The 10,174-nt window shown below is 60.4% G+C and overlaps 1 protein-coding gene across 1 annotated transcript in view; it reads left to right on the top strand.

The window, feature by feature from the left end:
• Nucleotides 1-4,275: 4,275 nt before the first annotated feature.
• CDK5R2 (cyclin dependent kinase 5 regulatory subunit 2) overlaps nucleotides 4,276-10,174 on the top strand; it is an 11,388-nt gene continuing 5,489 nt past the window's right edge. The window contains exons 1-3 of the mRNA XM_009275023.1: nucleotides 4,276-4,373; nucleotides 5,553-5,690; nucleotides 6,359-6,503. Coding sequence (XP_009273298.1) covers nucleotides 4,276-4,373; nucleotides 5,553-5,690; nucleotides 6,359-6,503 — 381 coding nt within the window. The remainder of the gene's footprint in view (nucleotides 4,374-5,552; nucleotides 5,691-6,358; nucleotides 6,504-10,174) is intronic.

The following is a 10,174-nucleotide window of genomic DNA, read 5'->3' as shown; positions in this document are numbered from 1 at the left end:
GGGGGGGCGGTGGGGCTGGGGTCTGGGAACACCCTCTCTGTGGCTTCCCTCCTAATAATGAGGGGATGACGCCATGTGCGCAAGCTGTTCCTAAGGGAGGAATGTCCTTTCTTCCTGTGCCATGTCGTGGCCGGATAAGTACAGGCCTCCAGCTCAGCAGCCTCCTCATGGCTTGCTGTCGCAAAGTGTACCTTCCACATCTGGCCTGAATGCTCCACAGCTGCCGGGGCTGCCCCCTCCTTCTTCCCAGCACATCTGGGCCAGGCAGCACTGAGATGATGAGGCCAGAGATACTGGGAGAGGCTGGGATGCACCAGGAGGGGATGCTGCTTCATTTTCCACAGGGAGGGGCTGGCACTGGGGACCCTCCTGCAGCTGGAGGGGGGATCCTGTGGCTGTCTGTCATGTGCCTTACACTGCTATAGTGGTCCTGCTTATATGGTTATAGTGCCCCTGCTGATACAACTATAGGGACCCCCACTTACGCAGCTATAGGGGCCCCCTTTATACTCTGACAGCACCACTCTGACCTGGGAGGCTGCCCACATGCACGTAGGCACTTCTTCACCTCCCCCTGCCCAGTGACAGAGATGGGGTCCCAGTTTAACAGCCCACAGTATCGTGTGGATGCTTTCCCTGTGCCTCTGGGCCTCAGGGCTGCCTTTATAGACTCGTCCCTGCTGCCCAGGGCTCAGAATTGCTGCTGTGGTAAATGCCCATGAAAATAAGCCAGGAGAGACAGCTTCCAGCATCCCAGTGGGCAGGGGAGCCTCGGAGGGCAGGCAGGGATCTCCAGCATGTGGCTAGCTGCAGGGGTGAGCAGAGCAGTGTGGGGGCTCACCCACCTGGGCCGGAGACAGTGTGTCCTCCGCTGGGAACCAGGGAGAGGACAGAGAGACGGGTTAGGACTGGGGACAAGGTCAGAGCACGGGGAAGGGCTGGGGTCATGCAGGCAGAGACCCTCGCCGGTCAGTGGTCCCCACTCAGGCTGCCCTGGGGAAGCGTTGCAGGGCCAGCGCTCACCCCGCTGCCACCCCTCGCCTGCCAGCCCCTGGGGACCCGTTTCTCGCCCAAGGGGTGCCAGGCTCTTCCTTCAACACGCCGGCAGCATCGGGAGCACCGAGAACCGGTCCCTGCCGCCGTGTCCCTCCGTGTCCCGGGCACACAGGGGTGGGTGGCCACGGGTGTGCAGCACAGGTGTGCAGGCGTGTGCATGTGCATCCACTGCCCTCTGCTGAGGGAGTGCGGGCAGCTCACCCGGCGCTGGGCTCTGGGGGCCGGGGCTGAGCCGGTGCGGGGCTGGGGCTGGGCCAGGCACTGTCCCCGGCCACGGGCACAGGCAGCTTTGTGAGGGGCTGGGTTTGCTTCCCTCCATCCCACACTGCAGGGGTAATGCGACCTCTCAGCTCTCACCGGGTGCTATTTTCTGGCCCCAGTCCCCTGACCCCTGGCTCTGAGGTCTTGTCCCCATGCTGGGACGTTCCCAGCTGCTCCTAGGCTTCCCTCCCCATAGCTTTCCTAGTTTCTCACTAAGCTGGGTCCCTCTCTTTCCCACTTCCCATATTTGCTTGGGGGTGTATGTGCAATTGTCCAGCTAGTTTTTATTTCCCCCAGGCCCAGCCAAGCAGATCCATATGAATTAATAACCAGGAGCTGGGAGGTACCAAGGAGCCGGCTGTCAGCAGCCGGGTGCGGTGGGATAGCAGTGAACCTGCCAAAGCCATGCCGAATGGTGCCGGAGCTGCCTCCAGCAGCCATGCTCCGCTCCACCCTGCCCCAGAGGTGTGGGGCACCTCTTATCAGCCCTCATGCCCAACTGATATGGCAGTTGATTGCAACAAGCCAGTGGGGTCTAGCCAGGCATAGCCCCCACGTGATGCTGAGACAGGGCAGGAGGGTGTCAGCAGGGCCGGATCCAGCCTCTCTCTGCAGCACCTCTATTTGCCTGGGGGGCTGCAAGAAAATGCCTGGAGGGTCTCTGGTGGGTCTGGGGGTACGTTCATCTGCCAGATGTGTTGGGGAGGAGCTGCTCCCCCTTCCCACATGCCATCTATTCCCTTGCTTCCTCTCTGTAAATGGGCCACTTAATTCAAAGCCTCGGGAGGAAAGGGGGGGGAAATCTTTGGTTACGTCTGCACTTCTAAAACAAACAGTCCCAGGGCATCCCAGGCACAGCAGCGGGACTGTCCCCATGGGAATTTTTAGCACTGCCCTGGTGTGGTTTTGGCTTTGGCCAGCCTGCACTGATCCAGGCAGTTTTTGCTCATGGTTTAGGAGTTAGCCTGGGTCAGGGACAGTCCCAGCAGGATCTGGCACACAGGCTGCCCATTTACAGGATGTGTTTCACAGCCTGGAGGTGGGCTCGTCTGTGGCAGAGTTCCTCAGGGCCAGAGAGCAGCCTTGGGTTTGTTTAACTTAGTGTAGGGCTGTAGAGCATCCTTCCCAGAGAGCCTTGTGATGGGCACTTTGGAAATACAGCCCCATTGACCCTGGCATTTCTGCTCCAGGCATGCGGAAGGGTCTCTGGGAAGAGGAGGTCCCAGGCAAGGGACAGCAGTGGGACTCTTTACTGCAGATCTTGTGCAAGCCGGGGCTGGGATGAAGGTTAAGGAGATTTTTCAAGGGCTGGGCTGTGGGACAGCAGGCAGGGGAAGGGCATGGGACAGACCCCGTGGGTGGGATGGGGTGGGAGTCCATCCATCCACGGCACGGGAGAGCCCCAGCCCATCTCCCTCCAACCTGCCTCCCCCATACATCAATAGCAACGAGGTTTATTCATGTATTTACTGAAATACTGCAGTGACGCCAAAGGGCTTCCACCCTGGGACCCTGCCGGGCATCACTTGCCCTCTCCCACCACGGCTGCACAATACAGGCTGAGTTTGCACAAGTGCCAGGCCTGAGGATGGGGGAAGGACGCACACACACGTGTGTGCATGTGTGTGCATGTGTGTGTGCGCACACAGCGGTGCTGGGCAGGCCCCTTGGCGTGCCGCACGCCTGTGTTTGCGCTGCGCTTGCCATGTGCGTTTCAGGGCATGTGTGGGATCTGGCAGCCCAGCACGGGCGCTTTGCGTGGGCAGGGGGTGTTTTGCTCAACACATGCCTTCATCTATGGTTGCTGTTTTGATGCAAAGAAAGACCAGGCTTTTGACGTCTGTGTGCATGTGCGTGTGCTCTGCAGGTGTTTCACACACACTGTGTGCAGCCCGCATGGATGTGTGTGTGTGTGTGTGTGTGTGTGTGTGTGTGTGTGTGTGTGTGTGTGTGTGTGTGTGTGTGTGTGTGTGTGTTTGCACATGCGTGTGTGTGTGCACGTGTGTGAAGTGTGAGATCAGTGTCTCAGCTGGCCGCCGCTCTGGCTGCTGGAATACCTGCCTCCCAGGCCATGTTATAGATGAATACACTTGAAAGCATTTTTTCCCCCTTAGCCACCAGATTTCACTGGGAGAAGAAAAGGAACCGGGCACTTTATCTTCATTAGCAGCTGGGAGCCTCTTGGGGCTGCTTTTGTCTGGGCAATGCTCCCTCCGCCCCTGCTCTTATCCCCTGTCCTCACTCATTAGCCCTTTCCAGAGGGAAAACGGACTGGCTGGCAGGGTCCTGTGGCTCTGCTGCGTCCCCATTCCTGCTGGCCACCATGTCCCCCAGCCCTGTGGCCTTCTCCAGCCCCCTCTAGGTAGCAGGGCTGGGATAGGAGGGGACAGGTCCCCTTCCTTATCTGCTCCGGGAGACCCAAGAGTCATTTTAGGCCCCAAGAAGCCCTTTTAGTTGCAAGCTGCTGCCACCTCTGGGTTTGGAGCTGGCTTTGGCCAGCACTGGTTCAGGGTCTGGAGGGGCTGGGGAGGGGGATGGAGGTGGCTCCATGACCAAGCGCCCCTGAGAGGGCTGAAGCTGGATGGGGTGAGGGCAGTCCTTCCCTTCTGGAGCTGCTCATCATCAGGAAGTGCTCATGCCCGCATCCATTAATACCCAGTAACCATGACAACTGCCATGGAGCTGTCATCCTATCCCCAGGCCAGCCACCACAGGGGTCCTCACAGAGGGGAGCAGAGGAGTCTCGGGGCAGAAGCTTTCCTTGAATTGCTGCTACGTGCAGGGTGGCACGTGAGCTGTGCATTGCCCTGCTGCCGAGGCCGGGGGCAGTTTGGAGGGGATACAGCACCACTCCCCCCAGGGTGCCAGGGCATCCCCGGACAGGACCAGGGCTGCTGCTGCTGGGAATGGGGCAGGATGCTGGAGCCACCTTAGCTGTGGGGAGGGCTTCGGGGGAAGATGGCGGCAGAGACAGTCTCTGCTCCCCTCCTGCTAGCCCAGATGCTGGGGGTTCAGCGAGACAGCGAGGCGGGGGTGTCGGGGGCAGACTGCCTTAGGTAACATTCCTTCCTACTTAAAAGGAGCCATAAATCACTCACTCTTTATTAAAAGCTCTGCCCGACTGGGAGGGAAATGTCAGGAGCATAAATCAACTCCACTGCTCTCTTGCAAGGATCCTGGCTTGCCAAGGACTGCTCCCTCCACCGTCCCCAGGTAGGGCACGGCACGGCCACGCTCTTTGCATCCATCCCCATGGGCAATGGACAGGGACGCAGGTCAGGGTCTGGTGATGGGAGCTCTCGAAAACCCAGCCTCCCCGTGCAAATCCTTACCCCAGAGGGTAGTAAGGAATAAAAGCAGAGCCCGTCCAGAGGGCATGGGCTTTTTTGGCCCAAGTCCTCTGCTTCCCCCTCCATCCCAGGGCCGCGGGGGGAGCGGGGCAGAGGCCCGGCCAGCCGGGTGCAGGGATGCCGCGGAGGTGCCCGTGCGAGCCCGGCGCAGCCGCGGGCGGAGAGCACCCTCTCCTGGGGCCGCCGGGAAGGAGACCCCCTTCTCCGTCTGCCTGCCCGGCGGTGAGGAGGGCTGGCCTTCCCCGAACACTCACCCTTTGCTCAGGAACCAAAAGACCCCAGCTGAAGGCAAACAGCCCCCACAAAGCCCCTGATATCCTGCTGCCAGCAAGGATTTTGCCCTAGAAGATGGGGACTGGCCCCATTTTGCAGTTCCTGCCTACCCCAGGAGCAGGGTTGGGGGACGGGAGCTGCAGCAGGTGGGAAAACACCTCACCGTAGCACCCTGTCCCAAAACCCAAGGGCCAGCTGTGCATCACAGGGTGCCCATGCCTGCCTCCTGCCTGCACAGAACGGGACCAGGCAGGGGGAGAGAGGTAGGAGAGCGCCTGAGCAGGAGAAGGACTCGCTTACACAGCATTAAAGCAGCCGGCACCGAGGTAGCTGTGCTTGCCTCGCCATCTCCTGTTTTTCCAGTTAGATGCATGGCTTAATATAGCAGCGCTTACGTTGTAAAACATCGCTCATAAAACATAGAGGATGTGCTGTGTGGGAGCATTTGCAAGCCAATCCCCAGCTGCTTTTTGATGTCGGCTTGGAAATCGCAGGTCCTGGCAATGGCTGCTCGCTGGGGTTTGTGTGCAGCCAGGCCAGACCTTCCCCAGGTGTAAACCTGCAGAGATCTCCAGGCTCCGGTCGAGCTTTGAGGATTTCCATCTGCTCCAGGATCTCTGTCTGGAGTGGAGTGGATGGGAGCTACTGGGGGGTGCTGGGGGACGTGTTTAAACCACCTGTGGATCTCAGCCCACGCCTGGTACCGTGGAGCTGGTCCCGTGGGAGCCTTTCCTTAGTGAGGAACCGCAGGTAAGGCAAACCCCAGGGCCCAGAGGGTGGGCAGTGACCAGCAGCACCCATTGGCGCTGACAGCACCGTCTGTGCATACTGAGGATGCAACAAGTGTTTCTGTGATGGGTCTGGTCTCCCCACACGCTCAGCTCCATCAGCTGGGTCGGTGGGAGAAATCACTGCCTTGGCTGCTCCCAACAGCGCTGGCCTTTCTCAAACAACTTCCCCAGAGAGGGAGCAGGCTGATAAAGAAAGTTGCTCAGGCAAAATCAGGCCAGGCTCAGGCAGTTTGCATGCAGCCAGGCATCCCCACATGGGAAGGCTGAGCACTGGGGGCCTCATCCTGCACAGAGGGGAGGGCTTGGCTCTGTGGGGTACCACCAGGCTGGAAGAGGCAGCCAAGGATAGCTCATGTTCCTATCTCAGCCCAGGCCTCAGCTGGAGAGAGAATGCACTTGGGGGGAAAGAAAGGGGGTGAGGGGGAAGGAGCCGGGATCTTTTTGCTTGGGAAACCACCGGGACTTTTCCATCAAAGGGAAGGAAGCCCTAGGCGCAGGGCCGCAGGCTTTCATGAACCGCTCACTGCAAACCCCGGCCCCCGTGGGTCTGTTTATCCTGGCACGGGAGAGCCCATAAACCACAGCCCTGAGCTGGCCCGTGGAGCATGGCTTTCCTCCCCACTGCAGCCCCGGCGGCGGGGCTGAGACAGCCTGCCAGAGGCAGGGAGGGGGCCACCGCCTGGGCACGGCTGCCAAGCCTGGCCGGTGCGTGGCCACCGCCCAGCTGGGCTGTGGGGAAGGTGTCCGCATCCCCGTGTCCCTGGAGCCGGCAGTGAGCCCGTCTGCTCCCATGAGCTCTCCAGGGCCATGCTCAGCCTCCATGCAGCATCGCTGGAGCAGCTGAGGGTCACCAGGGCACAGGGGTCTTGGGGTCCCATGTCAGCTACTCCTGGACCTGAAAGCAGGTCCCAGCGCAAGGGCAAGGGGCCACGAGCGGTGCTGGGAGCTTGTCACCACATCCACCTGGCACCCCCAAAGGGTCTGCCCAGTTAAGTGTCTCTCCCAGCTGGGCTGACCCAAGGTGCCCCCTAGTTTCCCACATTCCCTCCCGCCTGCCACCCATCATATTTTGCATTTCTTCCTCTATCTTATCTCCCCGCCAGCTCACCCCTTTGCAGCTGGTCTCTTGTTTTCCCTCTGCCCTCTCCCTTGCTCCTTGGCCCCACCTGCTCCAGCTCCAGCCTGGCTCCTGTGCTGAAGGACCTTGAGGCAGGTCCCTGATAAAGGCCAGACCAAACAAAAACTTTTTGTGCCACGCTGAGCTCATCTGGAGGAACTGGGCGAAGACCTGGCCTGGGCAGAGCAAGAGTGATGCATGGAGGGACCAAGCGGTTCAGTGCCTCCATGCGGTGCCAGACATGTGGCACGATCCTGCCTTAGTTTCCCCACTTCTCCAAAAATCCTTCCTCTGCCCCCGCCTGCAGCAGCATCCCTCCCTTGAGCAGGGGAGGGAGAAGGGCCCATGCTGAGGGCTGAGCTGAGAAGGGAGGGCACATGTCCCGCTGAGGGATGCTGTCAGTGCTGAGCCCTGTGTGCACAGCAGGCCTGGCAGCCAACAAGTGCAGGGAATAAAATTCTCCCCCTTCCCAGCCCGCTGCCGGGTTAATATTCCCTCTAACGACAGACGGCTCCTTTTATCCTCTCTCGCGCTCCTGCCAGTGATTTAATCTTGGAACAAGCTGTGATTATTTCCTGTACAGCTGCCTCCCTCGCTTCCACCGCAGACCAGGCTTGACAGCATCCCACCAGGCAAGGAGCAGACCCTCCTCTGGAGCCCCAGCCCAGCTATGACCAAGGGCAGAGAGACCCTCTTCAGCCCCTTGCCCGCCTGGTCCCCTTGCCGTTGCCTGTCACACACTAGGGGTGCCATGGGGAGAGGAGGGACAGTATGTGATGGGACCCCAGCGTGGGGCTGGAAAGCATCAGGGGAGAAAAGGGGCTAGGGAAGGCGGTGGATTGCTTGTCCAGGGGGTCTTCCAGGTCCCAGCTTCGTGGGGCAGGTCTAGGGCTGTGAGAGGAGGCTGATGGGTCTCAGACTGGTTCCCTGGGGTTAGCACGGTATCAGCACAGAAACACCTACCCCTGGATCCCTCCAAGCTAAGGTACAGGGCAGCTGGATCTCAGGCAGCCAGTCCTCAGCAGCCCTGAGCCAAGGCCCACGGAGGCAGTGAGAAGGCAGGTGAAGGATTTACCCTCATGGCCCTTTGCATCTCACCAGGCTGCAGTGCTTGAGCAGATGCACCCCAAGCTCAGAACCACAGAGCACACAGCCCGGGATCCCATCAACGGCCACAGCAAAGCCAGTGGCATGGCCTGCAGCAGCTCTAGAGGGTTGGGGGTCCTTGGGGACCCACACACAGCTAGAACAGGCAAGATCTGCTTTACATGGAGAGCTTGGCAGGGGCTGGGACTGACTCCATCCTCATCTGTGCAGTGAATGCAGTCAGCCCCAAGCACAGGAAAAAAGTGAGGCCAGAACACTACTGAGGACAATCTCCTGGGTCTCCCCTTGTGTGGCTGTTGGGGAGAAGGCTTCCAAAATATTGGGTCAGTATCCACTGTCAACCTGCAAGCGGGCAACTTCCCTGTGCTGCTGGGCAGGTGGGGCTAGTGGGGGTCAGCACTTATCACCAGAGCACGTGTACAGGACGTGCATGCTTGTCCTTCATGTGTGCACTACCTGGAGGGCTGGGGAAGGCCAGGATCCCTCCCTGCCGGGGCAGGGAAAAGCAGCAGGAGACCAGGGCCGGCCCAGGGCCACTCCAGCAGCAGCAAAACGTGGGGTGCAGCTCCACCTGGTGGGCAGCGAGCCCCCCCAAGTGTCACCAGGTCCCAGAGCCTATGGCCCTGCCTTCCCTGTCACCACTAGGAAACAGAGCCAGGGGATGGCAGCCTCACCCCGGAATTTGGGCTGCTCCAGCACTTAGGGATGCTGGGACAGCGTCAGCCTGTGGATGCACATGCTGCTGCATGCACGCAAATGCATCTCTGCATGCACACAGCCTGTGCAGCGAGCACTGGGACAGCTGGTGCAGAGCCAGCAGTGCCCCCACGACCTGGCCTTTGTGTGCTGAGGCTCCCATGTGTCTGCAGGATGAGGTTAAATGAAGGGAGCTGCATCCCTGCCAGATGGAAGCAAATCTGATGGGCTGGACCGCTCAGCTCCTGTCAGCCAGCGAGATGTGGGAACAAGTCTGACCTGGAAACCAGGAGTCCTGGGCTCAGCACCCAGCATCCTATATGATTCTGGACAAATCCTTGCTGCCTGCCATGGAGGAGCACTGGCACAGATGCTTTCCTTGCCCTGTGCTTCCCTCTGCCCTCTTCCCCCTGCTCTGGGATGATCCTCACATGCAGCACCCTGTGGCACCCCTTCCATCCCAGCACAGAGACCTCATCCCCTTCGCCCACAGCCCTTTCACTGCCAGGAGGCCCCAGACATGGCCCCCGCTTCTGTGCAGGCTGCAGGTTGGGAGCTGCTGGGTCTTCACAGGCCAGTGATGGGTAGGGGGGAGGAACCACCACCACCAGGACAACAACCAGACACTTTCCCCGAGACAAGTGGCAGCTTCCTCCAGCTATGCCAGTGCCTCTGCCAGCCAGAGAGTCTCCCCAAAGCGGGGGGCCAAAGAGTTGCGGTGATGGGTTGGGCACGGAGCCGCTGGAGCAAGCCCGCGCCCATCTCCAGACAACCCGGAGATGGGGAGGGGACCCAGAGCAGCGCAGGGCCAACCCGGAGATGGGGGGGGGACCCAGAGCAGCGCAGGGCCCGCTCCGGGGAGCTCCGGGGGCGGCTGCCGCGAGAGGGCAGCACAGCCCCGGCCCGGGGCACCCGCCCGGCGGCACCCCGGAGCCCTCCCCGGAGCTGCCACCCCGCCCGCCTGGGCAGCGCAGGGGCTCACACAACCCTGCCTCACCCCTTCAGGGACTCCAGCTCAGAGACCACCCACCACCTGCTCGTGCTAGGCTGACAGGGGCTCTCCTAATGGAGCCCTGATTGTCTGCAGGGGGGATAATTAGCCCCTTCATTAACCTCTACCAGCCTGCAGCTGTGTGGTTTCCTTCTGCCACAAGACGGTAGGGATGTGCTGGCAAGTATTTAAGCAGCCCATGGCTATACTTGGGACTTCCCAGTTACACCTTCCTGTCCCACTCAGAGCTGAGACCTTCTTCCCTTAAGGGCTTTAATGGCAGCAGTCCTGGGAAGGATGTGGGCTGTGAGCATAGCCCCAATGGCAATCCCCATCCTTGCCCCCATGCCAGTGAGGGGTACTTGCCTCCCCACCAGAAGCCAAGGGCTGCCCAGTGCCAGGATCCCTCTCTCTGTCCAGGGATGAGGAAGCAGAGATATGTTTCCATGTCTGTTCAAGGCCTGGCTCTGCCTTGCACGGTTTCCACCCAGAGGAGCTGTGTTTCTCTGGCTCTCTGAGCCATTCCCAGCTC

Source organism: Aptenodytes forsteri, unplaced genomic scaffold, assembly GCF_000699145.1.
Source record: "Aptenodytes forsteri isolate BGI_AS27 unplaced genomic scaffold, ASM69914v1 Scaffold255, whole genome shotgun sequence".
Lineage (NCBI taxonomy): Eukaryota > Metazoa > Chordata > Aves > Sphenisciformes > Spheniscidae > Aptenodytes > Aptenodytes forsteri.
The sequence above is the reverse complement of the archived record's forward strand: the minus strand, read 5'-3'. Positions and strand labels throughout refer to the sequence as shown.